The 23033-nt window shown below is 39.7% G+C and overlaps 2 protein-coding genes across 8 annotated transcripts; one reads left to right on the top strand and one right to left on the bottom strand.

Moving 5' to 3' along the window:
- Window positions 1–8: 8 nt before the first annotated feature.
- LOC311270457 (serine/threonine-protein kinase ICK-like) lies at window positions 9–12405 on the bottom strand. 2 transcript variants are annotated; one of them, XM_084375336.1, is made up of 14 exons: window positions 12323–12405; window positions 7152–7421; window positions 6831–6885; window positions 4639–4760; window positions 4475–4554; window positions 4257–4389; window positions 3978–4149; window positions 3295–3462; window positions 2830–3210; window positions 2515–2723; window positions 2237–2379; window positions 1113–1229; window positions 917–1024; window positions 9–820 (listed from the first exon to the last, which is right to left on the bottom strand). In XM_084375336.1, exons 2-14 carry the CDS (start codon window positions 7250–7252, stop codon window positions 669–671), a joined length of 1941 nt encoding a protein of 646 aa, XP_084231462.1. In that variant the 5' UTR covers window positions 7253–7421; window positions 12323–12405; the 3' UTR covers window positions 9–668. The 2 variants fall into 2 exon arrangements, with proteins under 2 accessions (XP_084231462.1, XP_084231461.1); XM_084375335.1 differs by lacking the exon at window positions 12323–12405 and adding an exon at window positions 9043–9381.
- Window positions 8271–20626, top strand: fbxo9 (F-box protein 9). 6 transcript variants are annotated; one of them, XM_084375342.1, is made up of 13 exons: window positions 8271–8377; window positions 15352–15423; window positions 16000–16125; window positions 16226–16283; window positions 16542–16641; window positions 17211–17341; window positions 17444–17558; window positions 17756–17874; window positions 18343–18433; window positions 18516–18611; window positions 18712–18805; window positions 19956–20110; window positions 20194–20626. In XM_084375342.1, the coding sequence occupies exons 1-13, from the start codon at window positions 8330–8332 to the stop codon at window positions 20300–20302; spliced, it is 1314 nt and encodes a 437-aa protein (XP_084231468.1). In that variant the 5' UTR covers window positions 8271–8329; the 3' UTR covers window positions 20303–20626. The 6 variants fall into 6 exon arrangements, with proteins under 6 accessions (XP_084231468.1, XP_084231467.1, XP_084231466.1 ...); XM_084375341.1 differs by having other exon boundaries at window positions 19953–20110; XM_084375340.1 differs by having other exon boundaries at window positions 15994–16125.
- Window positions 20627–23033: the final 2407 nt, after the last annotated feature.

Genomic DNA, 23033 nt, shown 5'->3' with positions numbered 1-23033 from the left:
CACATCAGTACCCAGTCGAAAGTTTAATATACTGGCAATTCAATAATCACACTCAACCTGGCCGAGGAGGTTTTACTTCAGAAACTAAAACATATTTGTATAGAGTGGCAACCACTTGCATTGTATTAATTTTACTGAAATTAAAGCACTTCCTTGAATTTCAATGCACAAATAGTTACCTGATTAACAAGGCTACCATCATAAAACAAAAACAGCAGGAATGTAGAAAAAATGACTGCACTGTACAGAGGCTAATCTAATGAGTTAGCCAAAAACAAGTCACAGTGAAGTTTATAAACATACAGTATAATATGCATATTATGTATACAGGTCGGTGAACAACATTCAATGATAATTCTGATACAAACTGAGGATACAGGTGTATCCTCTGTCGGACAGTAGTTATGTTACAGAAATACAAAATAAAACACTGAGGAGCAAGTCTAGGCTCAAATTTTGGCCGGTTGCATTTAGCTTTACACAAACACTTAGATATCTTACAACTCACAACATCCATAGTACGCATAATGAAAAACAAATTATTGCTGTGTAAGATGTATGCACAGATTTGGATTATAAAACAACTAGGCCTACTCTTTGGAGGTGAAAGAGTTCTTAGGAGCGCAGATCTCTCGTCCAGGGCACAGATCAGAGCTCCAGCGAGGGCACTAGCGGTGTCCATATTTGGCAGACCAGTCTGTTCGCCCGTGGATGGTCTGTACTGGTGGTCGAGGCAGCATCCCGGCGGTGCTCTTGTTGGTCAATGACAAGTTGGCAGAGGTGTTCATCGGACTTCGGCCGGACTGCCATGTTGCATAATCTGAAGTAGAATCCAAATAGAAGTAAATATACAGTCAACAACAACGATAGGTTTGTTACGTTACAGGAAGCTCAAAGCGCTCAAGTTCATCCTCACTTGATGCTGTTGATTCCAGTGAAGCACCCTGATGTCCTCTGTGACCAGCAGAACCAAGGTCTTTCTTGTAAAACGATGGCATGTATCCACCTGGGATTGTATTTGTGCCTGATATTTAAAAACACACAAACAAACAAAGAGTGAGAAGTTGGAAAGATTACCCTGAAGGTTGTGTTAAATGTCCTGGGAGTTTTACCATGAGCGCCTCTGCTCGGCAGAGTCCCTCCAAATGGAATACTACTGTTGCCCCAAAGATGGCTTCCAGTATAGTCTTTACTGGCATTTATGGCCACATTCTTCTTTGTACTAATACCTGAAAGAGACAGAAAGACACTTTAAAAGATTAAAATATTTTTAGGGAAGGTGACATAACAAAAGAAACAGTTCACTTAAAAATAATTCTGCAAGTCGAGCTCATTTTATGACTAACGACCAGGTAGAAACAGGACCAGAAAAGAGGCGAATTTTGTCTTTATATCATCAGGAGAGATGTCTGTGTTCACTCCATTTCACTCACTTTTAACAGAGGTGGACACAAGCAAAATATACTTTTAACACATTTTCTCTTTGATTGATCAGGGGAATTTATTTTTATATGCTGTATATCACCTATGAGGATTGGCTGCGAGGTTGCCTATTATTTGTACGTTTTTACGGTCAATAGATTAATCATTTATTCTACATGTCAAAAAAATGCTCATAACACTTTTGCAGAGCTGAAAGTGATGACTTCAAACTTGCTTCTTTTGTCCAACCAACAATCTAAAAAAGACTCTATTTACTATCATGAATGACAAAGAAAAGCAGCATATCCTCATACGCCTGAAAAATGACTGAAATGATTGACTGATTATATAAATACTTGGCAACCAATTGTCTCTAAACTAATCGATTAACCGCCTAATCATTTCAGGGGCCAGAGGATGGATTTAATAATAGTTACCTTAAAATCACATATGTGCTATCACAAAATCCTCTTGTTGGTCAGCTGTACTTTCACACCACAAACAAACCATATCCATAGTTTGGATTGACAGCTTTCAGACCAGCTCAAACAAACAGAACCAAACTGGCAAACAAACCAGAGTTGATCTGACGACCTGTAGACGCAGATACTCTAAATTAATTTTTTGCCTTTTTTATTTTGATAGGACAGCTTAGAGAGTGACAGGAAATGAGGGAGAGAAAAGAGGGAAGATGCAGCAAAGGTCTGCAATCGAACACGGGTCACTACCAGGGCTCCCACTGTGAATTCTTTTACTAAAGTATACAGTCGGTCCTGCTCAGGTCTGTGTTACACAAGGTAAATCTTTGAATTACCAGGTAAATATCTTGACTGTCTCAAGTAATGCTGTTTAGCAGACGCGGTTCTTGATGGCTCTTGGTAGGCTGTCGTCTTGTTCAGGTTTAAAGGTGCATCTTCCTTTCCTTTGGGTCGACTGAAATCCAGAACATTTCCATATCTGTAAGACAGAGGACATTCAGTTAGCTGCGTGGTGTATAGCTCAGACTACAGATCTTGTGCTGTATTCATACAGTGCAGGTGTCACTGAATCTGCCCCTTTTAAAAAGGTAGCTCGCAATGATCACAGCCTCACCTGCTCAGTGCATCGTCCCCCTGCCTCGACTTCTCTGTGGAGAAGTTACTTTTCCCGAGAATACTTATGGTTGTCAGATCAGTTTCTTCATAGTCGTCCCAGTCTTCACCCTTAAGGTGTCCTGTCCCGTGGCCCCAACGCCGCCGCCCTCCTTTAGGTTTCACCTGATAGCTCAGGAGATTTGAATTTTCTGACTCCTGTCTCGATTGCTAGAAGAGCAAATCAACATCAACATGTTTGAAAAAACGAGTTATACAGTTAGATATTCTAAATGTGCAACCCCACAGTTCAACTGGTTTGAGGAGAATTTCTCACCTTGCTCTGAAGACTTTTGTCAACAATGTAAGGAAGATGGCTCTGTGGCGTTCCGTCTCTCTGTTCCTGCTTCAGGATGTGCTTTGGCTGCTGCTCTCGCACCAGCTCTGTGTGCCGTTGGTACGCTGCCGCCTGGGCAGCTGCGGATACTGGGGAGGGCTGGATCTGCTGGAGAGGCCTGGAGGGGGAGCAGTGTTGGTTGGGAGGTGGAGGCTGGGAGGGGGGCACAGGCTTAAGCAGCAGGGGTTGCTGCTGCAGCGTCTGTTGTGACTGCAGAGGAGCCTGCAGTGGCACAAGGCCTGGCTGAGGTCTGCCCTGCTCCAGGATCTGCTGAGGAGTGCCCAAAGCCTGGCCCACATGGAAGTAGGAGTACCTGAGAGCCTGAGAAGATGTAAAGATTTGGACAAACAACATCAGCTTTCACTCTCAGCTGCGGGAATACCTGAAGTGAAGGTCAAACACTACCTGGGCAGAAGCTGGTCTCTTCTTGGGATCCCACTGGAGCAGGTCTGTCATCAGATGGATGGCTTCAGGACTGGCATTTGGGATCAGTGTCTTCAGATTATTGGGAACACACTGAGGCCAACGGAAATTCATAGCATTTGCCAGCTGGTAGCCCTCCGGCCAATCGTTCTAGAGGGAGAAGACAGTCCATCTTACACACCATGTTTACATATCATCACTCTTCAAAAGGTGGGATGAGCTGTTCTGGAGAAAGATAATTGATTGATGAGTCTCATTATCAGGTTGTCAAATACAGATGCTGTGGGTTTGTGGCTCTGTCTGAACCACTGTTGTTTATTGTTGAGTCTCATTCCCAAGTTGTCAAGCACAGACAACCTGGGTATAACAAACACCTAACCCAAAGCATTGGCATTTGACGACCTGGGAACAACACTCAACTATGTTTCTCCAGAGTTGCTCACCTTTAAGTTAGCAGTATACTCCGAAAACTTCTTCTCTTACTATCAGAAACTGACTAAAGAAAGGTGAAAGCTGCTCAAGACAATTTAGCAGCAGGACAACCCAATGTTCACATTTTCCTTACAGGTAACCCACCTATTTTGTCTCCTAGTATACACACATAGGACAATGAGGAACAACAACCTACAACAACAACCATGTGTTCCACATGAGGGAGTCGTCACCTTCTTTGGTGTACCCAAGACTTGGCAAATCTTGAATATGGTGTCTACTTCACTGGAGCCTGGGAATAGAGGCCTGAGGGTGTAGAGCTCTGCCATGATGCAGCCGACTGCCCACTGGTCTATGGGCGAACTGTAGGATGTGGATCTGAGGAGCACCTCTGGGGCTCTGTACCTGTTACCATAAATAGACGGTTCTGGGACTTGAGTGCACTGAACTATTAAACCCACTTTCATTTCGGCCAAATATAATGACTTATATTTACCCTAAAAGAAACTTACCATCTAGTGGAGACATAGTCTGTGTACGGTGGTCGAGATCTGATTTCTCTGGCAAGCCCAAAGTCCGCTATTTTCACCAGCTCTGGGCCCATGCACAGAAGATTCTCAGGTTTCATGTCCCTGTGAAAAAACCCTGACAAAGACACATTGCATGACCATCTTGCGTCAAATGGTACAAGATGTTCAATTTAGCACTCTGCAGTCGTAAACAGACGTACCATGTTTGTGAATGAATGCGAGCCCCTGTAGTATCTGAAACATAATATTTCTTACAGCAGATTCAGGAAACAACCGAGTCCTGCAGCAAGAGACAAACAGAATACTGTTAGAGACTGTAAGCATTTACCAGATTAATAATGCAACAAGTAAGAACTATACCCACCTGTCTTTCATTAGCTGATATAAGTTTTCCTTCATGTACTCAAATATGAAGTATAAGTGATCATTTTCTCGGATCACCTCCTTCAGTTTGATCACATTGGCATGGTTAAGTTTCTTTAAGGACTGCGAGAATAAAGAAACAGATTCATGTAAGAATATGTTGAATGCACAAACAAAAAAAATATTAGAAATGAATACTAAGTCTAATCATGCTGGACAATACACACAGGTCACTGCAGCACATTCAAAAGCACGCCCTACAACTATGAAACAAAACCTTTCTTGTTAAAGAATGGCTAGTGTAAGAACACAATGTAGTTTGGGGGTAAATGCTGCAAACGTGGGATTTATACTTACAGTTTAAAAAAGGGAAAATAAATATAGCAGGATGGAGAAATATAAACTTTTCCCATGCACTGGGATGATACAGGTTTAACCATGCTAAATTTTAGTAAGGGGAGAAGCTGTAATGGGATTTTGAGATTGTATGGTACACATGCTGTAATTGTGATCTAATTGTGATCGCAGGGCGCTAAAGGACCAGCGTGTTCTACACATGTTCTGCCGCGTTAAGGTCAAGCTCTAGGAGAGGGGGGTGTGTAGGCCGGGGGTGGGAACCAGAGCTCAAAACCAACAGCACACAAGAATCACCTTCTACTCTTAGAGCTGGTGTGTGACTTTGAGCTGCGAGGAAATTTAGACAGTAACACACTGAATTGATGTGAAAGGAAACAACAGAATGCTTTGAGACAGCTGAACTAAAATGTACAATATGTCATCACATCATCAAGTTCCTTATTACATCTCTATTCCACACAAAAGATGAAAAATCAACCCAAACAGAGCCACAGGGTGTGACACCAAAGTACTGCATATCTGGTCGCTGCATCATATCAGGTGACAGCAAGTGAAACATTAAACATTACATGTAACAATCAATGTTTGCTATTCCATTTTGAGGTTTACTGATGAATCCATTTTCTATACAGGCTTCTACTGTCTCTGTTGACGTTACCAAACACAATGTTATCTTGTGTTATTAATAAAGACATTTGTAATAAATGTTAAAATTAAACATTCAAGTAACCTCAGAAATATTATGTACATGTCACAACCATCTTTTATTAGCTTTAAAGGTGTTTTCTTGTAAGCAAATAAAATATATATTTACATTTAAAATACATTGTGCATGTCCTTAAAGCCCAACAACATTTTGAATGAATTTTCTTCTCAACAAAAGATCTGCAAAGCTATTTTTAAATTTTTTTTTTTAGCTTTTAAAATCCAGTATTGTTTTAATTTATGTTTACTAGCTTGCACTCTGCTTATTCACTGTCTTTGCTGGTGCACTGCTTAGTTTCTTGGCACATTACTGTCACCTGTCAGTGATCAGTGGAATAGTTGGAAATGTTTGGCAGGACTGTGTATTGTGTCACCGACATGCAAATGCATGTACATCCTTGCTTCCGTGCATGAGACAAACAAAACACTCATAAACTCAAAATACTTTACAGGGGACCTTACACTTAAGCTGCATTGAACCATATTATTGTTCTTCAGGTAACATTTGCAAATCTAAAAAACTAAATATTTCTAAGTGTGAGAGGAATACTACCATTAATGCTTTCATGAGTAACAGTTGTTTTGGATACAACAGGCATGACATGGGTCACCAGAAATAGCAGAGCTATCAACTGTACTAATACTATTTCTAGCCATCACTTTGCAGTCCAAGTAGCATACAGACACCATCAACTACTTCTGTCAGTGAGCTGACACTGTGAGAATCAGTCCCTTAAATGTCTCTTCTTAGAGTCATATTCATGAAAAGGTTTGGTCAAGTGTGGTTCACACCTTGCAGTGTTACAGCAGTGTCATATTATTATTCCACTCCCCTATAACTTTGTTTGTAAGATTTGCTTGTAATACAGCACAAAGCGGCAATATTTCACAGAACATTGCAGCCAGTACAACAGTACATTATTATATGGACATAGCATTTAATATTAATTTGATCAGTAAATATGGACCATTTTCTAATAACTCAATGATGCGACAGACCTTCTAAATTACTTACAGAGGTAGAGAAAAGGGAACTCCCTTTATTCTGATTTTGGGTTGATTTTTCCATTATTCTGCTCTGCTATTCAAATGAGTAACACTGTGTTAAACATGTAGAAGAGATAAACTCACCTTGACTTCCCGAAGGTTCATGCATTCTTCCCAGGAGTAGAACTTTCTTTTCATTCTGAAAAATAGTTTTCCCATTGAATTATTTGTTGGAAATGACATCAAATTGCACAGCAGTGTCTTTTTTTAGCAGCTGTTATGTCTAATAATAGCCAAACAAAAGTAACAAAAATAAAGCTGCAGTTCTCCTGCATCTTTCTTGTAATCCTTACAGACAGGCCACGATAACATAGGGAGAAAGATACACAGCATGGTGCACAGCATCAGCTCTGAACAAAAAGAAAATCGACTGCATTGAAAAGCAAACAATTTCCAGATACTCACTTCTTTATGGCAACGAGCTCTCCTGACTCCAGACTGCGGCCGAGGATGACTGAGCCGTAGGTGCCATCCCCGAGCTGTCTGATGGTAGTGTATCTATTCATTATGCTTGTCCTTCCATAGGATCATCCCGGGGGCAGATAATAACTGGGTGGAAACTAGAGATGTGTTTGCCTCCGGCTGCTGAATGCAGCCAGATTTTCCTGTGACAACAGCAGAAGACCACGGGCAGGGCTGGAGGACTCATGGTGTCATGGACTTGCCTCCTTGTAGCTAAAAAGGTGAAGAGAGAACAACAAAAAGTTTTAAGTGCTATAGTTTTATCTGCATGCATTCGGGCAATTTAACATCCAAAGGCCGTTTACAAGTTCATCCACTGAAGATGGGATGTTAAACTGAGCTTAATGTGTACGGGAAAGATGATTTAATGATGCCATGGCTTGTCTCTTAGCCAAATATGGTCTACCATGCAACCTAGAGAATCGATTAAATTATAAGTGTCTGGAGTAACTTTGACTGTCTGACAAGCAGGGCTGCAGGACATGATCAAAAAAATTTACTGCGATTGTGATTTGACAAATATTTTAATTGGATCTGTACCAAACAGGTTTTGTAGGCCAGAGCATGTTTGCAGCTCTACAGTACTTCATTATAATGCATTTTAACTTCATCAAAAAATGCTGCTCCGGCAATGTGGATACTGCACTTGGCTGACAATCTGATAATGTACCTTAACTATTTTATTCTATTATTCTTTTTCTTCTTCTTTTCTTCTTCTTCTTCTTCTTCTTAAATAAAGTCACCATTCAATGTACCTTATCAAGAACCACAATTTTCCTGGTTACAAGTGGCACAATTTTAGCTGCCTGCACTGTGTAGCTTTGAGAAAGGAATTCAAACTCAGAAAAGTAATATTTGCATACTTCAGAAATATTTAGAAATAAGTATTTGATGAATATCTTCCCATAACTGAATAAACAAGCTGTCCTCGGAGAGAAAAAGGCCCCACAAGAACGCCGTTTGAAGCTAGAAAGGTGGCTACCTAGAAGGCAGAACAGAATGAAATTGTGTTGTTCTTTGAGGACAGTTTGTTTATTCAGTTTAAAAGTCATAAAAAAACAATCTATGAAGATTTTCTTTCCTTCCCTGAAACTACATAGTGCTCCTTTAAATCAACGACTATGCAGACTGACACTGGAAGACTGATTTCAAATCAATCTGCTGAAGAGGTAGGTCTGATCTGAGATAAACATGAACATGCAAGATAAATGTATGACATCACAACTAGTTTGGTAGCCAATCATGGTCCAATAGACATTCACATCAGTAACTCTAACTGTTTACTGACAAGTTAAATAGCGTATGTATGATCTTGTTAACTGACTGACATTAGCGTTTGAGAGCCAAATAGCATCTACTTGATAGAGTAAGTTGGAGAAAGGAGCCTCCAGCTACACCCTTCACCAGTACGAATCCAAACTGTCTCCAGTTAACGTTAGCTCTCCTTAACATTAGCTAGCTGTTATCTTCCTCCTTTAGTTAGCGTTAATTATGCAGAGTGAAAGCTAACGTGGCTGCAATATAGCGTTAGCACTAAAACATTCATTTTCCTGGTATAATTCCCACTGAAGTTAGCTCCAGTTGATTGTGTTTAATACTATAACTTGGCTCATGTGTTTTGGTTACATTTTAACGAGTGCCTCGTGCAGTTAAATGTAGCTGGCAGCAAACCTGGTGCAATTACAGCTATCCTAATTGTGTTGTGGTGCTGCTGGTGGCCCAGCTGCTGACAAAACATTATAGCGCCACAGAGAGAGAAAAAAACCACTGGCCTGGAAGGACTAAATGGTCTCCTAACTTCAAATAAAAATGAAAAGCAGCAGTCAGTACTCACCCTCCTCACGTCAAACCGACAACAACACATAGCCGAGCATTCGTAGTCGATGTTCAACAAATGGTTTAACGGAATAAGCATCGGCTGACAGATTACCGCAGCATCCAGTGTGTCAAACACAACATAAATATCACTTCATCCAGGCCCTCTCGTCAGGGAGCTCATCATAATCTCGCGTTGCTCTAAAAACAGCTCATTGCAACAAATCACAGCTCTCCTCCGTCAGCAAAGATGTAAAACGCAATGGAATAAGTCACTGCATCCGTATCTCGAGCGTATGTATGCAGCATACAATTGATGACTAAAAACAGTGTAATATGGTTTTTGGCTTTAATGTCTTTCAGCCCGCATGTTGCCTTTATGCTAATAGAAACGCAACCATGTCCATCTTTTAAAAGAAAATACTGCAAAAAAGCGAGAAAAGATTTTTCAGCGTTGAGCAAAGGCGGAAGTGAGCGAATGGTACTGCTCTCGCTTTGCACTCATCTTCTTTGATCAAATCTCCAACCTACAGTGAAGCAAAGACATGAATCTACTATTTATAATGGTAAAAAAAAAAGGTCTGCACTGCAAAAACTTTTGTAGACTATTATGCTAGTAAAACATTGCTAAAAATTGGTTACGAAAATGATGAAATGATTGATTATTGCACAATAATAGTATTTCAATATTGTTGATGTTCATAATGAATTTTGGTGCTTTCAAATACATTCAGCAACGTCATTATTCTCCTGGGGCTTATACCATGTTCACCCCCAGACTTTCAATTGTCAAAATATTTTTTTGTGTGTGTGTGACTAAAACAAGTCTGGCTTTTCTGATTTCACAAAACTGATCTCATAGGTTTTGGCAATTTTGGCTTAGCAACTGTAAGATAAAAGTGGAGAAAAAAAAGTATAATTTTCCCCTGAGAAATAGTGGTAGAAAAAAATAAAAATAGCCTACTTTTCTCCATCTCTGACACACACACACACACAAACACACACACACAGTAGTGGATAAAGTATTTAGATCCATATGTAAAATCCATACATAAAGTATAAGTAGTAGTATTATTATATAATTTGTATTAAAAGGTCATCATTACTGGTGTATTACAATATGAGTCATATTTTAATATCGTAGCGTGAATGTGGAGGCATGTGTTTTTCATATTTTGTAATCTATAGGTAATTTTTGCATGTCTTCATCTGCAAAGTAACTTGTAACTGTAGCTGTCAAATAACAAATAGTGAAGTATACAAGTAAAGCAGGAGATGTAAATACTAAAGAAGTACAAAAGTCTGTGCACACACATGCACACTTTTCTGAGAATCCAGATTTTCCTGTCAGTTTTACAGCTGTACATTGATGAAAATAAATCTTGCAGACACTTTGATGTCAGGTATCTGGCCAAACCAGCTGTTACACGGACTACACCTGCATGACCAGTCTGCCTCAAATTGGCCTACACCACATTCTGGTGGACATGTTCAGGCTCCTCTGCTATTGGTCAATACTGCTGCAACAGCTTTTTAACCCAAAGAATTCGACACATTTTCAGTGTAGCGACCCTCAGGCAGACATCGCCCACTTCTTTTCAGGGACAGTCTTATTAGGCTTTACATTGATATTCACTGCAGCTGGCTGTTAAAGTTGAAGATGGTTAAGCAGTTGTTTTGGAAGGAAAAAGGATCTTCTGTGACAGGCCAATTCGATTGATGTACAATAACATTTTGGGTGAAACAGTATCCTTACAAAGTTTTGCAGATTAGGAGCGATCCACATCCAGAGTGTACAGGAGCTGATGAAGTAAGCCTGTTTTTTTCACTTCAACTGAGTGACTGAATGGGAATATGGAGCAGGTGTTACACTGAATGTGGTGACCCATCAGATTCTGTGAACGGCAATATTCACTGTAAATGTTTTTTGTCATGTTTTGATAGCATTTACCAAAAATGTATTTCAACAAATTTTGATAACAGCAACTCAAGGCCAGTAGTGTGTAGGTCTGTCTGCTACTCCTGGACTACTAAAATGCTACTAAAAATATGTAGTCTCAACATTGTTTTTGCCTATGTCATTATGTAGAAAATAATGTAATGTGTTTCAAGGAATTTCATGTACATTAGATATTTTTATTAGAGCTGACACAATGATTCAGTTGACAGGATGATGAGCAACAATTTTGACAATTCATAATTTCAATATTTTTTAAGCAACAATGCCAAACATGTGCTTGTTCCAGTTTATCAGATGTTAGGATGTGCTGCTTTTCTAGGATTTATATGATTGTAAATAGAATACAGTACAGTATTGCCTTTGGATCGTTGGCTGGTCAAAAAAGGCATCTGAAGAGGTCATCTTGGGTTCAAGGAACTTTCATTTTACACTAGTTTCTGTTATTTTACAGACCATACGACTGATTGAGATACAAATTGGCAGATTAATTAAGAATGAAAATAACCACTCTTTTCATACTAATACTAATATACTACCAATAATAAAATAATTTTAAAAATCCAAACACTTACAACTATAACCTTCTAGGAACCTCCAGGGAACGTTCTCTTACATAATTTTGTGAATGTCACACTGTGTTGTGTGCAGTGCTGTAAAAAGAACACAAAAGCTATAATTTTTTTAGTTAAGTTAAAAGATATAGTGGTTAAATATTGCTTTGGTAAAAGTGAAAGTCACCCATACCAATAGTGCTTGAGTGGAAGTCTTAAACTGTCTGATATTAAATGTACTAAAGTATCAAAGGTAGCCTACAAATACAATTATACATATATTTACATGTATGTTTATATACTTTATACTGTTGGTTGACTGATTATAAGCCTGGCTGTTTATCTGATCTGATATTCAGCATGTTTCTTTATATTGGAATCAATTTGTTTTCATGCTGATTGCATTTAAAATAAATACATCTAAAAAATAAAATGCTACACTGGCTGTGAGGCAGCATGCAATCTGCAAAGTAACTAGTAGCTAAAGTTATCAAATGTAGTGGAGTAAAAGGACAATACTTCACTGCTCTTGAGTACTTAGTTACATTCCATCACTGTGTGTGTGTGTGTGTGTGTGTGTGTGTGTGTGTTTTGAAGGGTCCTGGTTAGTTGAAGCTGGATATGTTTATTAGCCTTACCAGTTTATTAATTAATGTATTAATTAATTAATACGTCATCTTTCGTCCTCCATATTTAGAATCAACCTGCACCTTGGTTTTAATACAGCCCAACACCTCTTCCCGTGTAAATAAGTCCGAATATGTGCTCATGCAGTCGTTATATTTCACGCAGAGCTCTCCGGAGCCATGCAGGGCGCCTCTCCCTCCTCCTCCTCCTCCGTCTGTCTCCAACTTCGCCACACTTCCCGACTTCCTGTGTCAGGCTCGGGGCTACTCAGCGAAATGGCTGCGTTCCTGCGAGCTCGTAAATATGTCCGCTGTGTTGTCCGTTTCTCCGACCGTGAACTGTAAACGCTCGTGTTGACCGCGTGTGACTATCTAGAAGGAGACCTACTGGCCGAGCTGTCATGGTGGGTGACGTGTTTTTTAACGGTTATTCAGAGAGACGTGTTAGCTAGCCAGCTAGCTTGCTAACGTAGCTAACGTCACCTGTTTTCCTTGTACCTGTGGCGAGTCCAGTCCCTGCTGCACTGCTCGACGTGTCTCTACTTACCAAACGCCACATGTCTCATGATTTAGCGACAAGGCCCAGAAATTAATACTGTGGCAGTAATATTGAGGTTAGCATGAGCCCACATGTGCTCTAACATACGGACACATTTATCTTTTTATTTCAGTTTAGTTTATTGGACCAGTTTACGAGTTTGCACAAATGCAAACTTTATTTTACCGACCTGCAAATTGCACTTCTGCATTGTGCAAGAGGAGGAGGAGGAGATATAAATAAGCACTGAGTTATATGTAGCTGGAGAGTAAACGTGTGGTGAAGGGATTAGCAATCTTATAATAGTTTGTTGGCTCCTTAAATTGGGTATCATGATGAATGTGTCGGATTTCAGGCGGAGCTGATTAATTGCAGCCACATGGACAGTGAATTGTAAAGTGACCCCTGCAGCAGAGGGAGTGGTGTCACGACAGCCTGACCAGAAACAGATAAAGACACACTTCATGGGTGTGCTGCATGTCCCAATGTAGGGGAGGGTCTGTTCCAAGGTTGCAACTAATGAAGATGTTTCGGAAATTGTTAATTGTCTGCTGTTTTATAAGTTGATAAATGAATGTATTTACCTGCATTGCAGTTGCATCTACCATATATTTTTATTATTGATTAATCTGCCTATTATTCACAATTAATCAGCTGATTGTTTGGTCCATACAATGTCAAAAACATTGTGAAGAAAACTCATCACAGTTTCCCAGAGTCCAAAGTGACATCTTCAAATCTTCCAACACTTCAAGTTTTCTATCATAAATGACAAAGAACATCCTGACATGGGACCAGCAAGTGTTTGAACATTTTGCTTGAAAAATGACTGATACAAAATAATTGGTTAATAATTTTATTTCAATCTACTAATCATTGCAGCTCTATAAACAAATAAACGTGATAGGAAGTCTTTTGTATCAATTGTTGTTGTTTTTTTTTAAATAATTTTGACCAAGATACAGATAAGTTGGACATTTTATAGTTTTACAATTTTACAATTTTATTATCAGTGCTTCTAGTGGACACACTATTTAATGGTGAGAGAAAGTGGGATTTACTTCCCGGCTGACTCCTATTACCATATATCTGCAATAAGTGTTCTGTATACCGATCAGCCACAACATTAAAACCACTGACAGGTGAAGTGACACTGCTGCATATCAAGTACACCCTCTCATGGCAACGGCACTCCCAGATGGCAGGGGCTCCCCAAGCAGGACAGTGTGCCCTCAGACACCACAAAAACTGCTCAGGAATGGCCCGAGGAAGGCGTCAACCTGGCCTTAAAATACCCCAGTTCCTAAACTGATCGAGCATCAGTGGGATGGGACAGAACAAGGCTGATCCACAGAGGCCCCACCTTGCAACCCAGAGGACTCAAAGTATCCTCCAACGCCTTTGTGCCAGACATAACAGGATATACCCAGAGGATTTATTTTAATGCCTCGATGGGTCAGAGCCAAGTCCAATCTGTGGTGGGGACTTCATGGATCAGACTTGTACATCCAATGGATGCTTGATTGGATCAGGGTTTGGGTAATTGGGAGACCAGGTTGATGCCTTGAGGTCCTTGTCACTTGTTGGGCCATTCCTGAGCAATTTTTGCAGTGTAGCAGAGAGCATTGCAAAGCTAAGAAAACTGTGTATAAACACGGCATGAATGAGAGACACAGCAGCCCGTGGGAAAAGAAACACTGCTGCCACAGCTGGTTTAATGAGAAAATAATAAACGGTACATGGAGGCCCAATGTTCGTGCACTGAGCAGCAACTTACTTCTTTTCATTTCCTCTCCCCACATATCACAAACAACAACTCTTGCCCTACAGCAACTCTGAGGGGGGACACACCACTTAATTGTGCTCTCTGGTGGGGAGCCTTTTAAATCACAGTGTTACGATGGTCAGGAATTAGTAGTCGATGGTTGTCAGCCATCACCGATGGACGATGGCATCGTTCATCGTCCCAACCCTATTGTACAGTCTTCAGTTTTTATTGATTATCACATCGCAGCCTATTGAAACTCTACATAGGCCATCTGTGATTTCTGTTCATGGATCAATCTGATTTCTGTTCATGGATATACCTCCATTTCACAAAAACCTCATGTAAATCAGCATCATATTAGTTTGCTGCTGTTTATAAGTCATCTGAGCTGACCTGTCCCTCTCAGACCACATTGATAAATGGAATACATTAAATGTGGGCTGTTAAGTCTCCACATCGGCCACACAGCATGTATTCTGTTAACAGAATAACCTAAACCTTCAAAATCAGATATTACGATCAAAATCTCTCCAATTAAGCAAAAATAAAAAGTTTCTGTAAAACGTCACATAATTGAGGCAACATCTAAGCCAATAAGCTGTTAGATCAGGCGCCAGCCAGGCATTTCCCACCATCCCATGGGTCTTGCAGTCGATGGAGAGCAACTGCAGCGCCTGGCTCCAAAGCAGCAGCCGCCTCGATCCCGTGAGAATACCGGTGCCCATGTGTGCATGACGCAAGAGCAAGTTGGGATCAAGTCAGACACAGATCTAACTGGCATGCATTGTGCGGCGATCGCCAATCCGCCTCGCCAATCAAGCTGCCTTGTTTTGCAAAATGAGCTTGTGATTAATTGAATTATCACTTCACTTCCTCTCTGTACAGGCTGACGATAATGCAGATATTGGAACTACAATAGAGGATGAAGATGAAGGATCAGATGACCCGAATCTTGAGGTAAGAAATCTTCTGTGGCCATAGATAATAATTAATATTTTCTTTCCCAAATTTCTTAGTTATTGACTGTTGTATTGGCAACTTTTATCTAAACCCATCAGGCTAACATGACAGCAATATTTCTTTGCTGTTTGTTTCTTTTGCTCTGCCAAGCTATTAAGAGTCTGCTGCCTTGAAAGTGCATGTATGCTCACCCAACCTTCCCTGTATAAATAAAGACTAAATAAATATTTGACTCATAAGGATTCAATGATCATACGGCATGTACCCATGTGTTACCTCTGTAGTCGCTACAGGAGCCACTGAGTTTTAACAAACTCATGCTGTATGTTGAAATAAAAAAAAGGTTTAGGTTGCCAAAGGGTAGATATTTTGGGGTTCTTTTTTTGGAAAAGGTCAAATTAAGAAGAAGTACAAACATTCCCCATTTCACCAGCCATGAAGTTTGATATACATAATTTTACATGGCTGCTCTTTACAAACCTTGTTGTTATAGTGAGACATTAAACAAGAAAGCTCAGGACTTGTAATGGCAGTTTTTTGGCATGTGACTTTATGATTTAATTTAAGGTGCAGCTCAATACATTCAGAGCTCAATGGATGTCTGAACTCAAGTCAAGCTCTGGAGCAAGTGGAACAAGTGATCGACTGCTGAGAGCTAAAGGTCTGAGGAGGACACAAGACTTGGCTCGGGAGGAAAAAGTAAGTTATGACATTGTTCAGATAAAGTGCCCACGTGTTGTCTAGTGCTGTTGTATATTTGCAGTAATGTTGCGGACTGACGCGATTTATCCTCCCTCAGGCCACAGAGCTGTTCTTGAGAGCTGTTCAGGAAGAGCAGAGTGGAGCTGTCTATGAGGGTGTGTATGTTGAATTTATGGTGATCAAAACCAATAGTAGAAGGATGAAATGTTGGCTTAACCAATTCTTCAGAAACCAATAGAAAGGTCAGAGTAAAATCACAGTGTAAGCATGTGGATTCAGATTTTATCATTTATTAACAGGCCTTTTTAATCATCAGTCTTTATGTTTAAATGATAAGGAACAAAAACAGGTGATTACATTGCTTGATCACTGTAATATCTTCTTAATTTTGAGATGATCTCTTTTACTTGCAGCTATCAAGTTCTATCGCATGGCAATGCAGCTTGTGCCTGACATTGAGTTTAAAATCAACTACAGCCGTCCTCCTGATGCAGACCGAGGTGGAGGAAACTAGTAAGATGCCTTTTATCTTTGGATATTGTTGGGGTCAACTAAATTTGATCAGCTAAATCTAATTCTGCAAGTGTTCTAACGTCTTTGAAGGGTCTGAATTTTGAAATTATGATGTTAAAACACAAATTTCAATGCTTTTTCTCTATAACTTAAACTCTTCAACTGTGTATAAGAACCTCGAATTCAAATGATTATCATAGTTGCTGTGTTTTGCATACACAAAAATGAGCTTGTTGTGACTCTGTTTTCAATTTGAAGAGTCTACATGGCTGACTGCTCCTTACAAAAATTATTTTTCACGTAATGAAAAATATAATACAGCATATTTATATTTGTAATAATCAAGGTTAAGTTTCTTTTTGCAGCTAGATGTTCATCTGAGAGGCCTACACCTATCATTCATACTAACTGAAGGATCAGTGTATTACTGTGCTAAAAGTGCTGACTCATTCACACCAACAGAAAACTCAGGGTTTTTTAAGGTCATTGCATATGTCTGACAGGTGAATAATATGTGTATGAGAGTTTTCCTCACCTCTGAAACTGAAATGGTCATGTTTTTCTTGCAGCATGGGGGATAGTGATGTTGACGGTGAGATCGAGGATCTACTTGCCTACTTTGAGCAGGAGCTCACTCTGGAAAGCTCCTTTCCAAAGATCTGCAATCCTGAGTCAGACACGACTCAGATGCACATTTCAGGTACAAAAAAAATCACTTTGTTATAACATAAACACGTCTACAGTAGTAAACAACGTGTATTTATTATAAAAAAAAAATGTTTCTTGTTTTATTTGACTGCAGCCTTGCCGAGGGAAATCCTGATGTACATTTTTCGTTGGGTTGTGTCGAGTGCACTGGACATGCGAGCCTTGGAGCAGCTCTCTTTGGTTTGCCGTGGGTTTTACATTTGTGCAAGGTCAGCCCCTCTGTCATAACAAATCACATGTGTCACAGCTTGTTTGTCAATGGCTACTCTTTCCCTGGTTTTGCCTCTCAAAATTGCAGATTTCAGACTGGCCGATTTGGGATCTTACATAGTTGCTGCTGCACAAAAGATAATGCAATTAAAAGCCAGTTCTATCTGCTTGATTTTCACTTTGACTTTCTCTCCAGGGACCCTGAGATTTGGCATTCAGCCTGTGTAAGAGTGTGGGGACGGAACTGCACAAAAGTTGTACCCTTCAAATCCTGGAGAGACATGTTTCTGCAAAGGCCACGTGTTCGTTTTGATGGTGATTAAGTGTTTTAATTTATTTACAAATTTGGGATGCTGTCATACTTCACATTTCCAGCAACGATATTTTCTTTTTCTCCCTCATATCAGCCCATCATTGAAGAGTAACAATCATAAATCCAGGTGCAAAACATTTTGAACCCTTTTGAGAGAGTTGCTCTTAACATGCAGCACACGGTTGCCCCCTGCAGTGGGAGGATGCATACAGCAACATTTCAGTAGTGTTTAAATCACCCACAGCAGGAATCGGAGAATGTGCCTGCTTGTAAAATGTTTCACCACTGTGCTCATGATAAGTTTAAATACACAAAAAAACAAAATATCAGTTCCAAAGCCAAATGTCTCAAATACCATTTTCACAATTGGCTCAATATTTCCTGTAAAATTAATCTTAGACTGATTGTGGTGTTGCTGCAAATATGTGAGTGAATGAAGATAATTTACTCCATTCATGCTATTTTGACAGGTGTCTATATCAGCAAGACATCATACATTCGTCAAGGAGAGGAATCACTGGATGGATTCTACAGGGCTTGGCACCACGTTGAGTACTACAGGTGAATGTTGTGCTTTAATCATTGTTGTTTGATTGTGACTTTGTACAGACATCACAGCTAAGTGGTGTCTTTGTTATCACAGGTACCTCCGGTTCTTCCCCGACGGCCACGTCATCATGCTGACCACCCCTGACGACCCTCTGGTCATTGTTCCTCGCTTGCGTACTAAGAACACCAGGTACACCTTCTGTTTTCTCAGATAAAGCTGTTCACTTTAAAAAATAATTTCACCTGTTGAAGCAGTTTTCATGATATTTAAATTTGGTTTAATTTTACAGAATGGATTCTGCTCTGCTCGGTCATTTCCGTCTGTCACAGGAAACAGACAATCAAACCAAAGTCTTTGCTGTTGTGAGCAAGAAAAAGGAGGAGGTGAGAAAAAGCTTTGGGCGGATTTGTTGTGTGAGATGAAGTTATGTAGGAAAGTTAGTGGCCATTGTGCATTCTTTAAGGAATTGCAGATGGGGGTTTGTCGTCTTTGTTTATTCAAAAGTAGTGTAAAGTGAAATTTTAACAGTACCAGCAGACATTTTGTTATACATAACTGCACCTGGTACTTACGTAGTTACAAATTACCTGCTCAGTGCTATTCAAAGTAATATTGAATGTATTCTAACACCTGGTAGCAGTTAATTATGGATGCTGAAAACGGCCATGCTTGCAGTTATTTTTAATTCCGCTATCACAAGATCACAAGTTAATCATCTTGTTATCTCGAGAGAACAAAAGGCTGATTTCTTGAGATAAGATCATTTCGAAAATGAGTGTCTGGTACTTTGGATCACACCTGATTTCAGCCTTCAAGATCACTGAAGTTGGGGAGGATTCATAACTGAACAGTAAGGTTTCTTGAGTAAGAAAAGTAGCTGATTGTAGTAGTTGATTCAGTACTGTTGTCAAGACACCATTGATGCTTGCTGACATGGCACTTTTGCTCTTTGGAGAGGAAATGACTTTTTGTTTTCTGAAGATATAAAAATAATTAACTTGTGATCTGGAGATATCGGCATTAAAAGAAGTAATAGCAAGTACTGCTGTTCTCTGCTTTCATAGTAAACTGCTCGCACTACTATTGTATTTTCTGTTAAAAAGCCACACAGTTCCAACCTTTTACATTCAGATATTTAGAATAATCAGGTTCCTCTGAGCTTCTATGTAAATAATCATAGAAGCTGAACTTGTGTTAATGTACATTATAGTCGTACTTCTGCACTGGGGTGTCAGCTCATATACAGTATATAGTTTTTTTCAGTTCAATGTACAAGCTTAGTGGGACAACTAACTCATGTCATGTGGGATGGGGGTGGATTTATTAATGTACATATTTTTATTATATAACCTATCATGCATTGGAGGTGATAACAAACCCCAACTCTAAGTCACAAACTAAAAATCAAATCTTAATTGTTGACTCATGGATCCTCACCTTCACTTTGTATTCTAACCTTCCAGGAATCATTAAATGCAGAGTTAAATAGGTCAGTTTATAGCTCAGCTTTGAAACTGTGTCATTTGTTAGCAGAAAGCGACCGAGTTTCAAAGGAATCGGTTCTGCAGGCGGAACCCACCTCCAGAGGCTGAACACAGCTTTCACGTGGGACTGCATCTGTCCTCTGGGGGGTGTCAGAGTTCCAATAAGCTGGTGTGGATTCACCACTCCTGCCACATCACTTACAAGTAAGAGATATGAGGACTATTATTAGTGGAAGAGAGAAATTAATTTACATTTTGTTTGACATTAATATTAATTTTGTTTTCAGGCTGACGGGGGAAACAGTCGTCACAGCGTTTGACCTGGACAGGATGTACACACCCTTCTTCTTTGCACGTGTGAAGAGTTACACTGCTTACTCCGAGCAGCCTCTTTAAGCAGCCCGGCGACCTGCACATGATCCCACAGCAACAGTCCCTTCACCGTTTGAATAAAATGCATACTCCTCAGCCTGTTTAATTTGTGCTGCAGCTGGATTATGGTGTCAATATAATGAACTCTTATGTTTCTTACATGCGAGCATGTTAACGTTTCAGGGTTACATAATAGAATACTTATTTTCTGATTTCAGAAATTATAGTAAGGGGCTGAGAGCTAAAATAATTAGCAACCTTTCCCACCTGTTCTAAGCAATGAATGTTAATGCTGTTTTTGTTTCATGGTGCACTTTCTCCCTCAAATAAACAGTGGTGAACACAATATACTCAGTTTCTTTCTATCTCTCTAACAGTTCAGCAGTATATACTGGTCACTCATGGTCATTATAGGAAAAATGATACATCACAGTAAAATTGGAGATCCTATTACACAACCTCAGTGAAAGATTGATTGCAGATGTGATTTTAGACTTCTATCATTTGTCTTGCTGAGGACAGGGGTATAATCCACGTATTACATTTTCTGAGAACCAAGCACGGAGAGATAAACAGGATTTGCAGAGGCAAAAAAATAATACATTTGAAAGTTGTAATGGATTAGGCTACAATGATTTGTGGGTTACTGACTTCAAACTTTCAAAATATTTTAAAGGAACTATGGTCTGTTGCAAAACCTTAATTTAAATGGTAAGTAATTACTTTAATTGTTTTGAAAAAGCTACAGCTGCTTTATTAATTAGTAAGAAAGGCAAACTACACAAAGGTAAAAACGGATTTGTGCAAACACATTCACAAAGAGGACAAAGCAAAAGAATTAAGACAGTTTGAGTTGATAATCAAATTATTCCACTTTGTTTTGATACTGTCCTTTTTTGATTACTTCACGAATGTTTATGAATTTCCATCATGAAGCTAAATCAGTTCAGTGCTGGAGGTTAACTGTCCTACCCTAAACTAAACTTAATAAAATTGCATTTTTAAAATTGCAAATTACTCAAATAAGAAATCCATTTAAAGAGATCTAAATAAATCTTAATCCAGTCTAACTTCTGTCTCTCCATGCATTTGATGAACTGATTCATCACGAAAGACCTACTCGTGTTAGCATGATGGCTATTTGTATGTCTACAATAACTAACTAGATGATGACACACATTCGGTCAAATCAAAATGTCACGATGAGTTAACACCAACGCTGTGACGAAGCCAGTTTTTTTAAACTGACATGTGCAGGCAGAGGGAAGATAATAATGAAAGGAAGCATGAGAGAGCAATTATGTAAGTAAAGCATCCTGATAATGACATCCAAGAGCAGATTTAAAGTGAATTGCTTATTAAAGAGACTCTATGTAACAATTTTTTGCAATTTACATTGATTAATCACTTTTTTTATTGGCGGATTGTAGCATCACTAGACACTAGACATCACTAGTTCCTCTTCACTCTCAGTTGCCTATATAAATCGCCTGTGGATGATTTAGCTTGTTTAATGCTGCTGGACTGTGGATTTCTTTGTGTAGGACTCAGGTTGGATTTTCCGTGACAGCCCAAATGATGTGACTTTATGCACGTTCTCGAGTGCCTCGTCTCAGCGCCTCTCTCCACTCCACTGACACAGAACAACAGCTTCAAGCACAAGTTCCACAGAGACCATTTAATGCTCCTGAGCAGTCTTGTTTTCCTCGCCACTCATAGGCAGCGTTAGCTACTTAGAAATAGTTGCTAAGATATTCAGACTTGACACATACAGAACAAAATCGTGACGCTGCTCTAAAATAACTGGAATAATTTTGAAATATGCGCTTATTCATTTTCTTGCCAAGAGTTAGATGAAAAGATTGATCCCACTCTCATGTCTGTTCACTAAATATGAAGCGACAGCAAGCAGCTGGTTAGCATGGCGTGAAGGCTGGAAAACCTGGGGAAGAGCAAACCTGGATATTTTTAACTTATGTTACAAAATTTGAGCAAAATAAAAATAAATCCTTAAAATATATCCTCAACTCGGTGATTGAGATGTAAAAATATTCCGGCTGCTTTCCTTTGCAGGTGATAACCACTCTTCTGCAGTCAGTTAAAAGGGCCACTAGCTGCTCGGCTAATTGAGCTAACAAGCTACAATGCTGACTATAGTGAGCAGCAGTTGGCGGTGACTCTGGTGATATCCTGCCCCCTATTTGTTTGGAGCGACCATTGACAGGTGGCCAATCTTTACACATCTTTGCTCCTTTAAAAACCAAAGAGTGACAACAACACGATGTGGTTTAACACGTGATTGTTCGGGTGCAGTCACTTCCTGGAGTCTCAGCTGATCCAGTACTCTTAATGAACTGTTGCATTTCACACACAGGTTACACTTGAAGCCTGATATATATTAAGTACTTGCTAAAGGCCGAACTCACTGTACTTACTTGTACAGACTAAACAACAGTGGTTGCAAACCTTCAAAAGCTGATCTCAAAGCAATAGCCTGAGCTTAATACCACATTGAACACTGGATCAACACATCACCCATGTCTTGAGGGACAGACGGGCAGAGACCTGCTTGAGAACCACCCTCTCGGAACTGTCCGACACATCATTCATGTAGAAAAACTGACGCATGCTGACTGTACTGCTGTTTTCAGGGAGAAACCTCGACACCATCACCCCTCCCTCTGTGTCTCCCTCAGGCCATGGCCTCTAAAAATCAGTGAGTAAGGCATTGTTTGCATAGCGGCTGGCCAGCAGA

The sequence above is a fragment of the Pagrus pagrus genome (assembly GCF_965226575.1).
Source record: "Pagrus pagrus genome assembly, chromosome: 15".
Taxonomy (NCBI): domain Eukaryota; kingdom Metazoa; phylum Chordata; class Actinopteri; order Spariformes; family Sparidae; genus Pagrus; species Pagrus pagrus.
This window is presented reverse-complemented; position numbering and strand designations above follow the sequence as displayed.